The 19,012-nt window shown below is 34.1% G+C and overlaps 1 protein-coding gene across 1 annotated transcript; it reads left to right on the forward strand.

The window, feature by feature from the left end:
* The first annotated feature begins 10,612 nt into the window (after window positions 1-10,612).
* On the forward strand, window positions 10,613-17,958 carry LOC141666802 (serine carboxypeptidase-like 51). Its single transcript, XM_074473002.1, has 13 exons — window positions 10,613-10,879; window positions 11,017-11,111; window positions 11,277-11,384; window positions 11,482-11,722; window positions 11,801-11,844; window positions 11,924-11,991; window positions 12,087-12,192; window positions 12,276-12,478; window positions 12,567-12,636; window positions 12,733-12,783; window positions 15,628-15,680; window positions 15,864-15,996; window positions 17,329-17,958. The coding sequence occupies exons 1-13, from the start codon at window positions 10,750-10,752 to the stop codon at window positions 17,401-17,403; spliced, it is 1,377 nt and encodes a 458-aa protein (XP_074329103.1). The 5' UTR covers window positions 10,613-10,749; the 3' UTR covers window positions 17,404-17,958.
* Window positions 17,959-19,012: the final 1,054 nt, after the last annotated feature.

Consider the following 19,012-nt stretch of genomic DNA (forward strand, 5'->3'; position numbering starts at 1 on the left):
ATACAGTTAACAGTAGGAATAACATTATTATTCAAATTTCCCAAAACGGGATCCGCATTAATAACAAATAAACCATTTGACAAGTAACCCTTGCCAAAGAATGTACCAGTGTGAATAAGAACTACTTTATTACACTTGAACGAAATTTCAAAACCACTAGAAACTAAACAGCTTCCACTTATTATATTTCTACGCATGTTGGGAACATGATGCACTCTCGTCAGAGATAGAATACGTCCTGAAGGGAACTTCAGATCCACGTTTCCAACTCCATGTACTTGAGCAACACTAGCATTCCCCATCTTCACAGTCAGGCTATGACTCTGTTGATAAGATACAAATAAACTAATATCAGCACAAATATGTACATTAGCTCTAGTATCTATCAACCATTCATTTGACAGGATAGGTAGAAAATATTATAGGGTTATAGGATACATACCGGTCAACGTCGGTTTCAAAAACCGTAGCCTCACCAACAACCATGTTCACTACAGGCCCACTTACGGTTCCAAGCACAACATTTGCTTGCGCTACCTCGGTTTTCTTCGCTTTCTTCGTAGGGCAGTCCTTACTCCAGTGCCCAACCTGCCCACAAGACCGGCATGGTTTGTTTGCCTTGGGTTTCTTGGCCTTGTCCTTGTCACTCTTAGGTTTATTACTATTAGCTTTCTTAGAAAAAGCCTTCCTCTTTTGTCCTACAGTTGCTATGTTTACCTTCGAGGTACCGTGTTCAGTTGGCATCACATGTCCCTGTTTGGACTTGTGTTGTTCTTGCACCGAGATGTCCAGCATAAGGTTGGTCCAGGTGATCTCTCCTTTCTGTCTTTTCAGGGAGAGAGAGAACTCTTCCCAAGACTTCGGGAGTTTTTCAATCACACTCATCACCTTGAACTTCTCCGGGAGATTCATTCCAGACTCCTTCAAAGCATGCATTATCATCTCGAATTCATGCACCTGCTTAGTCATGGACTTATTATCCACCAGCTTGAACTCGAGGAACCTTGCCACATAATACTTTTCTAGACCTTGTGAGTCAGTATTATGTGTCTGGTCCAGCTTCTCCCATAAGAGTTTTGCAGAGTAGGCATCAGAAAAATAGACATCAAACAAAGTGTTTGTTAGTGCCGCCAGAATGGCCGCTCTAGCCACTCCATCCTTCTCAGCCCACTTCGCAAAAGCCTTAACTGTGTCAGCCTTCTCTTGATCCACTACTGGTTTCTCATATTCCACAACCGGCCACAGACCCTTTATAGTCAACCACAACTTCATCCTTTTCTGCCAGCGAGAAAAGCCAATGCCACCGTTGAATTTCTCCGGTAAACCGGTTAGTTCAACAGCTTGTGGGAAACTATAGGTGGTCCAATCAATGGCCCCAGCAGTTGCACCCGAACTGCTACCACCACCAACGATAACCTCACTTTCGTTAACCATTATGCTAAATTCTATATAACTAATATTCTCTTCAAGAATGTTGTAAATCTCACTAACAAATATAGCAACATAGAAGCAAGTGTATAAAGAATTTAGTAAGTTTAGGCCAAGACCACAGTTAATAAAACAAAACATGCAGGTAAACAAAATCAGTATCTGAAATAACGAAGAGAGAAAGAAAGATGTACCCGAAACCATAGCTTTTAACAGTGACTGAAATAAAGGTTCACAGATACAAAATGCCAAGAAAAATGATCACAGCTGAGTCACCAGGTCTTGCTCGAAGTCCTGGCTGCTCTTGAAGAGAATATTGCCCCTACCTGCTGCGTTTGGGATGCGCACAATATCTTCATCAGGATAAAACAGCTCGGAGTTTATGTTAACAGCAGCAACAAAAGCTCCACTTCGACCAGCACCTCAGTCGCCGGAAAATATCAGCACTTCAGGACTTTTGGGAGAGAAATGTAGAGAGGTTGAAGAGAAGAGAAGAGAATGTAGTGTGTATAATACATTCACTTTAACCTCTATTTATAGGAGAGGAAAAAATGAAACTGTCCACACACTTAATGTCTGAATTAAACTGCTTCATTAATGAAAAAATCAAAACTGATCAGATTTTGAATTCATTAATGAAAAAATCAAAACTGATCAGATTTTGAATTTAAATTATTTGTAACAGCTTTTCACATTAACACCCACATTATTATCAGAACTTAAGTTAAGTTCTGATTTGATTCATCAGTACTTAAGTTTTGATTCTGATATCAGAACTTGTTAAGTTCTGATTTTATTCATCAGTTCTTAAGTTCTGATTCTGATATCAGAACTTGTTACAGATCAGATTATTTGCAGGTTCAATGTATTTAGACTAAACCCACTAACAAAGTGACTTAGCCTATTTCAGTACCCAGCCCAATAATCCAGTCACTGATAAATAAATTCGAATTAAAATAATTCTCAAATAAATAAAATCCTCGCCCAGGTCGCCTCGCGTACGCGAGACGCCGAGACATTCGCCCAAATCGCCCTTCGACTCGACCCGGTCCGGTGCGGGGCGGTGCGTGGCGTGGCGGGGCGGGGCGGGGCGCGCGGGTGTGTGTGTGCGCGCGCGTGAAGCACACAACAACACAATGGACCATCACACACCTTAGTAGTTGTATACTACTTGTGGGTAATACCATATAAAGCACACAACCCCCTTTATTTATTTCAATGTGGGACAAACATTCTCAAATTTTCCAAGCTTTTCCAAGCTACTTTCAACTCTCATTTCATATGGATTTCATTAAGAAAATTCTTAAAACCATACATGAAAATTTAAGTTCAAATATCATTGAACAATTTCCAATCATTAGATTTTAGGATTAACATCAAGAACATAATTAAATTAAGCTCTAAAATCCTAATTTTCTGACAAAAACTATATTATATTTTTGGTTAATCAAAACTACCATCTACATCTAAAAGTATAAAGTTCTTAAGTTTGTTTATTATTAAATATTACTCCCTCCGTCCCTGAAAAAGAAAAAGAAAACTAGATGAAATAATAAGACCTGTTGATTTTTAATTTTTAATTTATAAAAGGGATTTTTTAATTTTTAATGTATAAAGGGAGATAGTAGAATAAAAATAACGTGGAGAGCGAGGAAAAGTGGGAAAATTGTGGGACCATGCACTATTTTGGAAAATTTTGAAATTTAAAAAATTAGATGAAATATCAAATAGTAAAGTGCAAGAAATGGTTGGGTATAAGGTGTGATAAACAAATGATTTTGAATATGGTTAATGTTAAAATTTTTAATATATTTATTTTTCATTATTCCACATGCCAAAATAATTTATATAGAATGGAGGGAATCTTTAAATCGAAAACATCCCCGCATTTTAAGTGATCTTTCAATCATCACTCGACTGTGGTCGTTGAAATTAAATGTTGGACAGCTAATTTATAAAAAAATATTGAAAATTCATTTAAAAAACAAAAATTGCTACTTTTGGGAGGCTATCCGACAAATAAGTATTTCAACATATTCGTTCTATAAAAAGAAAAAAAAACTGAATCCTAACAAGTGTTTGCTGCACAATACTTCCATAAATATCTGAGCTCGTCACTCTACCGTTTTAGGATCATGAATTTTTTTATATATTTACTGTTGAATTAACAAGTTTGTGTTTTTAACATAAACTGTAAGATTAGTCAATGATTTACTTTGTTTTTTATGCCGGAAGTATAAGATTTTTATACAAAAATCGAGATGCTTTATTACATCAGTAAAGTCGGCTTTGTAGACTCCTTTATTTTAGCAGTACAGCCATGTGTGTATACTATATATGGTTTGAGTATAGATAAAGCAAGTTCATTTTAGGGGCGTACGTGATTAGCATCGGATCGGTTTTGGGGTAAAAGTCGAATCAAACCGCGAAGAGGGGATTTAGAAAATTGTCATCTGAAACCGCATTTGGGATTGCGGTTAATCGCGTCAATTGCGGTTATTGCGGATCGGTTTGCGGTTCAATCACTTATTTTAAAATAATTAATAATTAGCAAAAAATAAATTAGGAATATTAATAAATTCAAGTTTAAGTTATGTGATAAATTTATATTCAAAAGTAAAATACAAACTAATGCTCCGTGTGGAGTAAGGATATTAAAAACATACAAAAATATGGAGGCGAGAGAAAAGAAAAAAGAAAAGGATAAAAAAAATTACATGTTGATTACATTTTTCATTTGTTTGGTTATATATCTTATAATGATTGTGAATCTTATGAACAAGTCTTAACATTAACCTATGATTAGTTAATAAATGTGTATACTTATTAATTTATATGATATCAACTACATTTTTGGAAATATATTTTATTATAAATATATGTTGCGAGTTGCGGTTGTGATTTTCAAGAATTTAAAACCGCATTCAAACCACGAATGAGCGGTTTTTAACATTTAAATTCACAACCAACCCGCGTTCGCGATTATCCGAAAAATGCGGTTCGGTTGCGAGCGGTTGGATGCGGTTGAATGGTTCATCTGTACACCCCTAGTTCATATTATACTTTAGGAAAAATATCAAGTTGCCCCCCGGTTTTGTTCAAAGGTATCAAGTAACCCCCTACTTTCCAATCTGACTCAAGTTTGACACTGGTTACGTCATATTGTTCTAGCCGTTAGAGTCAACTCTTTTTTTTAACAGTCAACATGTGATGTGGTAAACAGAATCACTGATTGGTTGAGTTGGTTCCTACCTGGACTATCAACGGCTATAATATACTTCAGTTCTATATATACATGTATGAGAGCATCTTTATAATTAGGGTTCTTCATTTTATTTCTTTTAAACACAATAATTCTTATATAAGAGTTTAATTTGTGAAAGTAGTTGCTTCAAAATAGTGTGGAATCGAAAAACCCTATAGCTTCAATCTCCACATCGTCTGTTGGATCTTCGGCTCGATTTATATGCAAATGTGGTAAGAAGGCTAGGATGTATACCTCCTGGTCCCTAAATAATCCGGGAAGGAGATTTTATACATGTTGCCAAAAACCGGTAAGTAGTATCTCATTATCTTAGCGAATAGTAAAATTCAAAGGCTTAAATTTTAATAATTTTCATCATGCAGGAGACTAGACGTGATTACTTTGAGTGGTATGATGGTGTGCTCGTTGGAAGACATGGTGAAGTTGTAACTTTCTTGAATAATATGCGAATATTCTTGGAGGAAAAAATGAGTCTACTTGAAGAGAAGATCATATTTCTGGAATCAAAACTAAGTGAAGAAAAGGAAGAAAAGAGAGTTTTGAAAAGTAAGAAATCGTTGATAAAGAATTGTTTGATGACATGTTTAATGGTTTGTTTGGCAGTATTTGTAATGGGTTTATTTAAGAAAAATGAGACTGGTGGCTGATGGCTGATGATAATGTAGGATGTGATAATATTTGATGTACACTCTAGAAATATGTATTAATATTTGATGTAGCAACATCCTTGTAATCGTGAAGGTTTTGCATGAATATATTTTAACCAGTTTAAAGTGAGTAAGAACTTAGAAGCAAGAAAATAACATCAAATAAATAAAAGCTAGCACAAAAGATATCATCATATTATACTTGAACTGAGATGGATATTGTTCACAAGTCAGAAGGAAAAGAAAGCAATAAGAAGAAGAAGGTTGAGGTACAAGTTTAATGGTTCCAACCACATGTGACAACAAACACAAATACTAACCAACCATACACATGACAAAAGTTAATGTGGCCAACCATACATGGCTCCATAATATCAAATGTACCCAAAAACTACTAGCATAATCAAGACAACCTTCTTCTTATAGATGCAGCAGTCTTCTCATTATTTTATCAGTCATCATCAAGATCAACCGGGTCTTCCAGTGTGTTTGTAAACCTGAACTTGGTCTTTAGATACAACCTGTAACTCCTCATTGGTTCTGGTTCCTCATCCTCATAGTCCCCTTCATCTTCATAATCTCCCTCTTCTATTTTTACTTCACCAGCTTCTTCATCTTTGTCAGCAGCTTGTTGGACTTTGTCTTGAGTAGGCTGAGTTCCTTGCCTTTTGTTAACAGGGGGAGTGGCTGCACTAGGAGTCCCATTTGGTTGATGAGTTGAGGTGTTAAATCATGGAGTAGGCATAAATAACTTCTCAAATCCCAGTCCAATCATCTTTTGTTTGAAAATCTCCAGCTCCTGTTCCTTGGTCTGTCCAGATTGAGCCTTCCTTTTTTCAATGTCTTTCTTCTTCTCAATGCCTTCACCATCCCTGTTAATTCTTGGCAGTCCCTGTTAATGCATCCCTCCTAACTGGTAGCTTCTTTCTACTCCTTATTCCATCTTGTTCTGGAATTGGAACTTTTTTCCCTTTGTTTTTTAAGTTGATTCTTTTTCTGGTACATCACTAGAGGCCGCTTGTTGGTCTGTTTCATTCACATCAGTAGAGGGAGCTTATTTTTCTGGTACATTCACATCACTAGAGGGTGCTTCTCCTTCTGTTGTCTTACCAGCATTGTAAGATCTTTGGAGCTGTGGGAACTTGGGCCTCCTATGCCCAGTCATTCTACAGTTGTTGCAATGCATTACTTTCCCTTTGATGATTTTTTCTAGTCCAGGCACAACAGGTTCAGAAGGCCTATTGGTCTGGTTCTCTCCTTCACAATCTTCTCTTCTTCTTAATCTTTTAGGTCTTCCCTTTAGCTTCTTTGGAACATCTGGAGGTAACATCTCTGCTTTATCATGAGAGTCCCAGAACTCATCTCCTCTTAGAGCTTCCAAAGACAAGTTGTAAGCCTTCAAATAATGCTCTCTTGAGTAATATTCAGAGACATATGAAACATGTTGATGTCTCATGTCATGAATAGCTGCCACAACATGTTGACATGGGATTCCAGTTAGATCCCATGCCCTATAGTCACACTTCCTAGCATCAAAGTCAATTGTCACTGACTTGGTCCCATTTTTTACCATGTACTTCTTAAGCCCATCCCATGATGCCTGCCACTTCCTGAAATCTCTGATTGCTAGGTCTAATTTGATTCTTGCTTTTCTGCAAATAGGGTTGTCATTTGCTATCATTGACTCCCTATTCACTCTCATTCTTCTCATTATTTTAAAGTGTAACTCTTGCAACATAGTAAGCAAAGGCATGAACCTACAAACATGGTATTTTTGTCAAGATATTCAAATTGCGAAAAAAATATTTATTTATACATAATACTTTGAACCTAACTATTAATTTGAACACATATGAAACACATATGAAACACATACCTCTCATTCACAATCCAAGCATTAAAACACTCATACATGTTATTTTCTACATTGTCAGCAAAGCAATGAGTCTGAAAATATGCCTTGGACCATTTTGCAGGGTCTAGTACTACTAATTCGGCATGTGTAGCCTTAGAAGACCTTTCCAAAGCTTTCATTACTCTCTGGTGCAGGGCAAGGTATGTGGCACATGCTGCCATCTAAAAATATTTCTTTACAGGCCCTTGACCATACCTTCATATGAGACATGTTTTAGAGTTTTTAACCATTAAAAACTATGAATTTGAAAAGACAGTAAAATTACCTTCTCTTAAAGTTGGCAAATAAATGTCTAGTACATAGCTTATGTTCAACCCTAGGCAGCAGCTCCTTCATGGCATTCTCCAATCCCTGAAAGTTTGCAAAATAAATGTCACATTACATACAAAGCCTTGAAAATAGGAAGAAATGTAGGCAGTGTATGTACCTTTTGTTGGTCACTGATCATTGTAAACCCAAAGCCATCACCAAGATCTAGATCATCTCTAAGCAAGTCTAGAAACCACCTCCAACTATCAGTATTTTCAGACTCAACTACTGCATAGGCAACTAGGGGAGAGCGTGGGTCGGTTCGGCTCGGTTTTCGGATAAAACCGGAACCGCAACCATATATTTTCGATTTTTAAAATCAAAAACCGCAACCGCCGGTTCGGATTCGGTTTCGGTTTAGAAAAACCCCGGTTCATTTGTAATCGGCTTGGTTTCGGTTACAAAACCGACTAATATAAAAAATGAAAAATAATATATAAACGAGACAGATTGATGCGCATGATAATAGAATAATAAATGCACGATTATTAGCACAACTTATTGTAATAGAGATTAGCATAGTTCTCACTATTCCGTATGCATGGATTATTATAACCATCACCAATGACATTATGTGAAGTTCTCCTAGTTAAGTTGTATCCTTCTAGATAGCTGACAAGTAATTGACATTACTAGCAGGTTCTCTGTTATATATGCTTTGTAGTCCTGTTTAATTTAATGCATAAATATGTATGTGAAGGGCTTAAACACTAAAACACATTATTTCATTAAAATAGATGATTAACAGAAACTCATAGATTCATGGATTCATAAATAATATACATATTATTGTATCTAAAATATAATATATATTTTTATTATTATTAGTATCGGTTCGGTTCGGTTTTTATCGGTTCGGTTGAAATATATAACCGGAATCGAGCCAATTAAATTGGTTCGATTTTTTATTTTTCGGTTTCGATTTCGGATCGGTTTTAATCATTTCGGTTTTCTTCGGTTTTTTCCGGTTTCGGTTCGGTTACGATTTTAATTCGGTTTTTTGCTCAGCCCTATTGGCAACTGGGAACATCATTTTATTCCCATCCCTCCGCACTACACTCAACAGTTGATCACAACTAACTATTTTTAAGAAGCATCCATCTAGACCTAAAATAGGCCTATATCCATTTTTCCAACCCTCTTTCAGTGCATTATAGAAAATATAGATTCTCTTGAACTTATTCACATATTCATCAGTTACTCTGCTTGTCATGATTTCAACTCTGTTTTTGGGATTGTTTTTAAGGATTTCAAATCCAAAATCTCACACTCTAGAGTAGTGATCCTTCAAGCTTGTCAAAACACCCTCTAAAGCAGCCTTCCTAACCCTTGAACATTTAATTCTGGGGACATCAATTTCCAAGTCTTCCCTAATTGTGGCAATCATATCTTTGACTTTCCATTGAGGGTTAGACCTGATCCTATCACCATACAGTGACTCCAAGTACTTCACTGTCACCAACCTGTTATGGTAGGGCTTAGTGCATAAATGATCATCCAGGCAAGTCTTAATTTGAACAGTGCCTTCATCATTTATCTGGCTGCACCAGAGATAGAATCTGCAACCTTTCTCACATCCCACTTGGACCCTATTCCTGTCATTTGTTATAAAATGTACAGCTCCCCTCTCCTTAATACCATACTCTCTCTCACAGCTTTTCTAAACTCATCCATACAACCAAATTTCAAGCCAACCTTCCACTTATGAGTCTCACTAAATTTGTCATTATAGAACTTATCTTTCTTCTTCCTCTTTCTTCCTGGAGGAATTCCAACATAACCCATTTTCAAGTTCTCATCATCACTAGATGAATCCTCTGATCTCAGTTTATCACTATTATACTCACTCTCATAAAACTCACTATCTTCACTGTCAACACCTTTCAACTGTTTTGCTTTCCTAGCTGTAACAAGTTCCTCATCAGGCTCACTTTGACCCCCTTCCTCATCCTCATAATCAGAATCATCTATGTCCTAACTTTCTCCATCAATCTCACCCTCAGTCTCCCCATCAATATCCCCATCCACATCTTCATCATTATTCACATCAATATCCCCGAAACTCCATTCATCATCCTCCAACATGTGCTCACCTGGATTTGACACACTACCCCCCATCTCATCCTCCTTATTTACTAGCATTTCACCAGTAACCTTTTGGTGATCCACATACAATTTAATTTTCTTATATGGCAAACACAGGTCAATCATATTCATAACATAATTATCATCATATAATAACCTTATTCCTTTGTTGAAGCTATGACCATCATAAAGAAAATACATAAAATCAGTTTTATCATAATTATATTTCAGAGCATAGTCTTCAAGATCAAATATGGTCATCTTATCTGTGTCAACATTTTCAATTATGTCAACCCTTCCCCCAGAATACCCAGGTTTACCCTTAAACGCATTTGCACTAAATTTCTCATGATGATGCAACTGAATCGAAACCCTAGATGACATTCTGTGTAAGCAATTAAAATTACCTTCGATTAAAATATAGAAATCAAGACAATAAAATCAGGCGAACAAAATATAGACATAACCCATGTTCAACAAATCAAAATTCAACAAACCAAATTCAGACAACCCCTTTTTCTCGAACACAATAAAAGACGAACAATAAGTAGAATACATACCTTGTCCGATGATAAGAAATGAAGATACGATCACATATACCTTTATCTTCCTTGATCTTGCACTCGATCGCCTCTTCAGTCGCGTTGCCTTGCCGTTAGGGTTTTGGCGCCATTTCACTTCTCCCCTATTTCAGACAAAAAAACTTACTCACGTTTATTCTAAATTTTATATATTTTGAGTCTTGTTTTTTTTATTATTTTGAATGCTTTTTTACATGTCAGCTTGTACACAGGGCGCCATGTCACAAATTAACGGTCGACTTAACGATTACCGTCCATTTTGATCAGAAAAAAGAGTTGACTCTAACGGCTTGAACAATATGATGTAATAGGTGTCAAACTTGAGTCAGATTGGAAAGTAGGGGTTACTTGATACTTTTGAACGAAACAAGGGGCAACTTGATATTTTTCCGAAAAATACTTTATATAAAAACACACAGCAACACCCTTCTTTCCGACTCCATATATGTATTGGAAGTAGATAGAGCTCGTAGAATTTATTATGTGAGGTGGGCTTTTGTTGTATTTAGATATTGTAACATGGAAAAGTCTCATTTTGTTGTGCTATGCTCGGTCGTGTTATTTGTTCTACTTGTCAATAATGGAGTCATGGCTGCCAGAAGAACCCCGGATGGATCAGAACAATGGGGATATGTTGAAGTCAGGCCTAGTAAGAAACACACATGTGTATATTTTGCATGTATTTATTTGGTTATTTTGCAGTGATGTGGTTGTGGTTGTGGTTATAGATTTGTTAAAAAGGGTTTGATCTTGGATTTTTTGGTTTTGAAATGTGTGGAAAAACAGAAGCTCACATGTTCTGGTGGTATTATAGAAGTCCACAGAGGACTCAAGATCCAAATAAGCCATGGCCAGTGATTCTGTGGTTGCAGGGTGGACCTGTAAGTTGTGATCTTTTATTAATGTCAAAGTTCAAATATTTAACATGTTTTACCATGATAATCTACACTCAGACTGTTTCGTATCACAGTATTAGTATATAATGAACATGTTGTCATTTGTTTATGTACAAATGTTGAAGTCTTGGGCGTGTTATATGTGAACAGGGTGCCTCCGGAGTTGGAATAGGAAACTTTGAGGAGGTTGGCCCATTGGATACTTTTCTGAAGCCAAGAAACTCGACATGGTTGCAAAAGGCTGATCTCTTGTTTGTGGTATGCAATGCTCTCAAATTATAGGAGTTACGTGATATTGGTATCGGTTATTTGTTTTTGTTTTTTGTCTTAGTTCTTCCGATATGATCAAATGTAGGATAATCCAGTTGGGACTGGATATAGCTTTGTGGAGGACAAGAGTTTATTTGTGAAAACCGATGAAGAGGCTGCTGCGGATTTAACTACATTGCTAATTTCAGTTTTCAACCGCGACCAAGTCCTTCAAAAGAGCCCTTTGTATATAGTAGCAGAATCTTATGGAGGAAAATATGCTGTCACTCTTGGATTATCAGCTCTAAAGGCTATTGAAGACGGAAAATTGAAACTCAAACTTGGAGGTAAACTCGATATATTTTCAAAGATATATCTTACACTTGTAGATTGAAATTTGTTTATCATTCATCTATGATATGTAGGAATTGCATTGGGAGATAGTTGGATCTCACCGGAAGATTTTGTGGTTGGTGCATTTCCTTAAATTGTCAGTACTTGTTGTTTTATTCCATTTGAAGACTCATTATGTCATTTGGTAAATGCAGTTTTCATGGGCTCCTCTGCTTAATGATGTCTCAAGGCTTGATAAAAATGGTGTAGATAAATCAAACAGGTGAGAATTTATCGATTCATAAATTTAATTACTATCGGTTTGTGTAATTTGGTGTCCAGTAATATACCTTGTGTGATGAAAGATTTTGTAAACAGTGTTACGAAGATAATCAAGCAGCAAATCGAGGAAGGAAAATATGAAGCTGCAACAAATTCATGGAGTGAACTTGAGAATGTTATTATATCCTCTAGTAATTCTGTGGTATAGTACTCTAGTAGTCCTGTATCTATCACAGTATAATCTTTTTTTCATGCAATTCAGCTGAATTTGATTGCACATTTTAGGACTTTTACAATTTTCTCTTGGATTCTGGAATGGATCCGGTGTCTGCAACAGCAGCTGAGCTATCTCAGAATAAAATTATGTTGAAGCGATACTCAAGATATCTGGATTCTTCAAGGGCTTTGCCGGGTGGTGATGGTGATCTAGACACTTTGATGAATGAGATTCTTAGAAAAAAGCTTATGATAATACCAAAAGATGTGCAGTAAGTTCATTTTGCCTTTGTTCTAAAACACGTGGAAGATTTTTTTTTAATGCTCATCAAATTCCCCAATCCTCAACTCTGTTTGCAGATGGGGAGGTCAATCAGATCTTGTATTTTCAGGTCTTGCAGGAGATTTCATGAAACCAAGGATCAGTGAGGTAAAGTTTCCACGGAGCTAACGCATCTATAGAAAAAAAGTAGCTTGTGGTTAACGAGGGGGTTATTATCTGGAAATAATGAACTTGTGTATACAGGTGGATGAGCTGTTGGCAAAAGGAGTGAATGTGACAATATACAGTGGACAAGTAAGGATCTCATTCTCAACGCATTCCCCTTGACTTAAAAGTTAACTATAGCAAGGGACAAACGCTAGCATTAGATTAGTGAGTATGGTTTGATCATTATTGTTTGCCCACCTTTCAAAACCGCCCATGTGACCCTTCCTTTTTTGTAGATTATATTTTCGAAAAAGCAAGATCCTAGATGCCAAATATATGGTTCCCGTGAGCTAGGGCTCCGTCCTTTTTATGGGACACTTGAATGAATTTTTTATTTTTATGGGATAGCTGAATATAAATTAACAAATATGGCATAAAATGTCATTTTTTATGTGGTTCTGTCAATATTATCTAGAAGAAGTGGCGTTTCCAGGTAATTTTCTTTTTTTTACTTTTCTTCCCCGTTTTGACTTGTGTTTTTTTGTTTTGCTAGGAAAAAAGTAAACCTATTTTTAGTGTATATTTTTTATTTTAATTTAAATTTGTGTATATATGACTTTTGTTGGTAAAAAAAGGTGTCATGCGAAGCGAATGTGCATTTATTACGTGAGTGCATGTTTTGGAATGCTCATATTTAATTTTACAAAATATTATTTTTGTGTGGTCGCGGTTGCATAAAAAAAACTATAAAATTTATTAAAAATAAATTTATTAATATTTTATATCATTTAAGAATACATATTTATAGTTCAATTTCTTAATTAGTTATCTATTGTGTTTGTTATATAAATTATTAGCTATTATAATAGTATAATAGGATAAATGAAATAAATATATTATACATACATTTTAGCACGTGCAAAAATGAAATTATAAAACTCAAACTCTAAAATAATATTTTATAGTTTTTTTTTAAATAATTTTATTTTTAATGCTCACACCACACTAAATGTAAGTCTATATCAAACAAATACAATTTTCATATATTACGTAGAACTACACTTTTATATTTCTTGATTATGAGACTTCGTAAAGAAAAAAAAATATTCCCCCATGATATCTTTTTCAAAGTAACTAAAACCATAAAAAAATATTTAAAATAAAAATAAAAATTATACACTAAAATAGGTTTACATAACTATCCAACAAAAAAAATGAAACAAAAATAATATTTTGTAAATTAAATATGAGCCTTCCAAAATATGGACTCACCTAACAAATGCACAATCGCCTGGCATGACATCCTTTTTGTAACAACAAAAGTCATATACATACAACTTTTTAATTAAAATAAAAAATATACACTAAAAATAGGTTTACATAACTACCCAACAACAAAAAATGAAACCAAAATATTTTTTTTCTTAATTTAATATAAGAGTTCAAAATATGCCCTTCACATAAATTTTTTTCCTAGCAAAATAAAAAAACACAAGTCAGAAACGGGGAGGAAAAGAAAAAAATGTAAAAAAAAAAGAAGAAAATTACCCGAGAACGCCACTGAGTAATATTGGCAGAATCCCAGAAAAAGTGGCGTTATGTGTCATATTTTCAGTTATCCCATAAAAATGAACCCTCTCAGCAGGAATCACGAATAGTGATTAAAAAATGTATCTCAAATTCCCTCAAACCGTAATTCAAATGAAATTTTGAATTACTTCCCCTGTTCTTAGAAACGTACGTTCCATGTTCACGTTTGCTAATGCACACTTTTTTTATTGTTAATATCTTTAATTTCGTATTAATATTAAATATAAAATTTTATTATATTAAAATACTTATAAATACGAATCCAACAAAATCACATATGTTTGATCATTCATGACTATATTTGATCTTATAGATTAGACATAAATTAGTAGTGAATCGCTTATCATGTTTGATTTTATAGATTAGACGTAAATTAGTAGTCAATTCTTTATCATGAACAGTACAAAAAGTCAAAATTGGAACAACATTTTGGGACAGAGGGATTAGTAAATAGTAGTACTTATTCAAATTTAGAGATCCAGATTTATTTTAATATAAATAATAATTTTATTACTTTTATAATGTTAGTTTATAAGATTTAAAATTTATTTGTGATTATTAATTAATATTAATAATATTTTAGATGTTAATTAATAAAATGAATATGTTTTTAGCTAATTAAGTCTATAAGTTTAATGTTTTTAAGTGTAGTTAAAGAAATTATTTTTGATTTAATTAATTCATTAGTATGATATATTAGTTATTCATGTTTAAACATTAAATTTAAGAATAAAGAGTTTAATATGATATTTGCCTATTATAATATATAAAAGGTAGTTTGGATAGACATATTGGAATTCATCTGAAATTTGGATTAGAGTTTGAATTAATTGATAATTCAAATTTGAATTTTTGATCAAAACTGACAGAGATAACTTAAAAACTAAATTACAAGGGTTCAAATAGTTAATCAGCCCGTGCATTGCTTAAACTCCGGGCATCTTGTTTGACATTAACCTCATTTGCCGAATATACAATTAATGTCACGAATTGTATCATATTTCCCGTCCCAAAATAAGTTTTTTTAATTTTTAGACGTATTTCAAAATATATAAAAATCATAGTTCCGTATATATTTTTTTTTGAATTAAAATATAACATATATTTATATATATATATATTTCTGAGAAAATAAAATTTGAAAAATATTTCATGAATCTATCTTTTTTATTTATCTTAAAATACAAGTGGATTTATATTTTGGGAAGGGGAGTATTTTAATTGTGTGACACTATCACGCTAGAAATAGAAATATAGGAATTTATACGAAGGAACATACATCCTTGTTTCTATATGGTTTAATACAGAAATTGACAATGTACACTTGTATTGAAATAAGTGGAGTTATTAGTGTACTACAACTTGTGATGATAATACAGAGTTTGGGTTGGGAAATTGTAGCTTGATGTGATTTGTTCAACCAAAGGAACTGAAGCATGGATAGAAAAGCTAAAGTAAGTTGCACCCCTATCCCATCCCATCACTCTCGCAACTATGAATAATATTAAATCGAGACGTGTGTGCTGTTCAACTGAGTGGGTTGGCTGAACAAGACCTGCACAAGTCGCGCATAACAAATGACTTATTATATTATAATTCTATATTTCATCACTGCCCCCTCTTGACTTGACTAACAGGTGGGAAGGCATACAAAGTTTCTTGAGCATGGACAGAACTCCATTGTACTGTGGGGATGAATCAGTTACAAAGGGTTTCACAAAATCCTACAGAAATTTACGCTTCTACTGGATTCTTAAAGCTGGCCACTTTGTAAGTCAAAACAACAAATGCTGCTCATATTACACACATACATTGTAGGAACACCATAGCTTTAACTTTCTCAAAATACTACTCATGCTCAACACCTTTTTTCTACGTTACGTTATGGAATTTTCAGTTATCTGATTTTCGAGCATGATCCTACTAACAAATAAATTTACAATATGTGCGACACTTGGTTAAATTTACAAACTTATGCATGATATATCCTAATTTCTTTATAACTACTCCCTCTCCCTCCGTCCCTCCCATTTGTTTACACTTTCCTTTTTTTTGGATGTCCCTTCCAATTATTTACATTTCAAAATTTTTCAAAATTGGTAAGATTTTATAATTTTTAAAATAACTACATCCACTATTTCTCTCCACTATACCCACTTTATATATATAATATTAATCGGTCTCACTATTTTACTCATTTTTTTAACTTTACTCCACTATTTTATTATTTTTCTTAAACTCCGCAACGGAGGGAGTAATACTTAATTAATTTTACTTGCATTGCTTGTATATGACCCTGTATAAGTTGCGCAGTACAGTGGGGATAGATTTGATGGACCTAGAAAAGGGTAATTGAAAAGGAAAGTACGGTAGAAATGTCAGAAGTTAGACCAGAAAAACCGGCAACAAACAATTTATAATACCCCTCCGTCCCATAATAAGTTTCTTATATTGACTTTTGACACGATTCATCCTAAGCGATTGACTATTAATTTACTAAATATAGTCATGAGTGATTTTATTGAATTCGTATTTATGAGTATTTTAATACAATGGAGTTTTTATATTTAATAATAATATCAAATTAAAGATATTAATAATCAAAAGTGTGTATTGACAAACGTGTTCAACACAAATGAGAAAGGTCACTTTTAAAAATAATGGCCCAAAATGTCACTTCATAACGGTACTTCGTCTTCTGTTTTGTATTTTTAATATAAAACGGTACATAGTGTGCCGTTTTGGTACTTTAAATTTTTTTTTAATTTTTTTATAATGTGCAAAATGGTGGTTGAAGTAGCGTTTTGGCTTAAAACGGTACATCATAGCGTTTTGTACCAAAATGGAACTTTATCTACCGTTTTGCGCATAAAAAGAAATTCAAAATGTCAAAACGTTACACGAAGTTCCGTTTTATGTGTTTTACATAAACAATACACGATGTACCGTTTTGAAATGACATTTATGATTATTTTCAATTCTCAAGTGACATTTAGGGTCAACACCCATATTTTTAGGACGGAGGAAGATGCAGCTTGTGTCTCCTTAAATGTATACTACAGAGTAGTAGTGATGTTATTTAAATGTGTGTGGTGGGTGCAGGTACCCGTGGATCAGCCCTGCGTGTCACTCAACATGGTGGGTAACATCACACACTCTCCGGTTGCAAGTATGTAGATTAAGTACTCTCTCCGTCTCTCCCTATTGTTATTATTTTTAAAAGAGTGTACAACACGTATTTTAAGATAAATAAGAAGTATAGTTTGATAACTATTTTTAAAAATTTTTTCTGGATAAAAGTTTAAACATTATATTTTTATTCGGAAGAAGGAAATTTTACTAAAAATTATAAAACTATACTTTATATTTATCTTAAAATACGCGCTAAATTATCTCTCAGAAACAATAACAATTGTGTGGGACTAAATGAGTAGTTGCGAGCAGCATTTAAAAAAAGAAAGATGAGATACATATACATCATACATGTAAGTACTACTAGGATATAACAATATCCGTAAACATTTGGAATTTAAAGTTGGAGTTGAGTTGGAGTTGGAGATTTAAAGGCACAAAATTCAGGGACATGTCAATCAGGCAATACAGTGCTCACTGCTGACAAGTGACAACCAAGTTGTAACCGATTGTGCATTAGTGCATATATTTTGTCAATCAGGCAATTTAGCGCCGACAGCTTTTTCTATAGTTAATATTCAAACCAACCGTTTACTGTTATTTTTATTTCTTTCTCTTAATGTTATTCTCCATTCAATTCAAATTCGACTCCATTTTTTTTAAATAATTTGTTATCTCGTTCGAAATGATTAAATTATACAAATTTTAAATTGTTTCAAAACTGTGAATATGTTACGAACATAAGATACACTAGTTATCATTCAAAATTTAAAATTGGTCATTCAATATTTATTTAAATTTCTCCGGTCAATTAGATGAGGTACAAGAGTTCTTAAAAATGACAGATTCTCTCTTGATTGGTGATGATGCAAAAAAGGGGGAGATTATATCAAAATCTAAATGCAAGTAGCGCAAGTCAAATACTGATGACATGATGATGCTCCTGATGGAGGAAATAAGGGAGGCAAAACACCCAGAAGTTCAGGTGAAAATTCAGTTAGATCTACTGGTGTTTCTAGAACCACTAACCAATCTAGAAGAGGTGGAGTGAGAAGTGCCGGAAGAGGAAGAGGAAGACAGCAAGTCTCTAAGACTATGCTAACAAAATAATTGACTATAACAGTGACTACAACTACTGAAAGACAAAATCTGACAGTCACAAATGCTGATGAAGACCAGGCTAATATGCAGATAGAAGCTGGTGATGAAGCTAGTCAGTTCTTACAGACTTTGAAATATAAAGGAAGTAATGCAACTCTATACTATAAAGATTCAAAGCTTCTAGCATTTGATGCTGAAGTAGATTAAGAATGTTTGAAATAGAATGTTTAGATGCTGATATTGAGCAGATCAGACAGCTTGAAGAAAAATTCAAATTGCTAAAAGTTGATGCTGCAAAAACTAATTCTGATGGTTTTTCATAAATGAAAATCCCAGGGGTGGAATTGTAATCAAGGATGCCAGTCAATCTTCTGATGCTGAAAGACCTATTCCAAGGTCTCAAGCAATTCTTAATGCTGAAGGGAGGTATATGGGAAAGAAAAAGGTTGGCGAACCTTCAAAACTTAATCTGGAGACATCAAGTACAAATTCTGATAATTCAACCACTGACAGAGCTCAAGTTAAAGAATTTCTTGTAAAAGCTTATGAAAGT

Source organism: Apium graveolens, chromosome 6, assembly GCF_009905375.1.
Source record: "Apium graveolens cultivar Ventura chromosome 6, ASM990537v1, whole genome shotgun sequence".
Lineage (NCBI taxonomy): Eukaryota > Viridiplantae > Streptophyta > Magnoliopsida > Apiales > Apiaceae > Apium > Apium graveolens.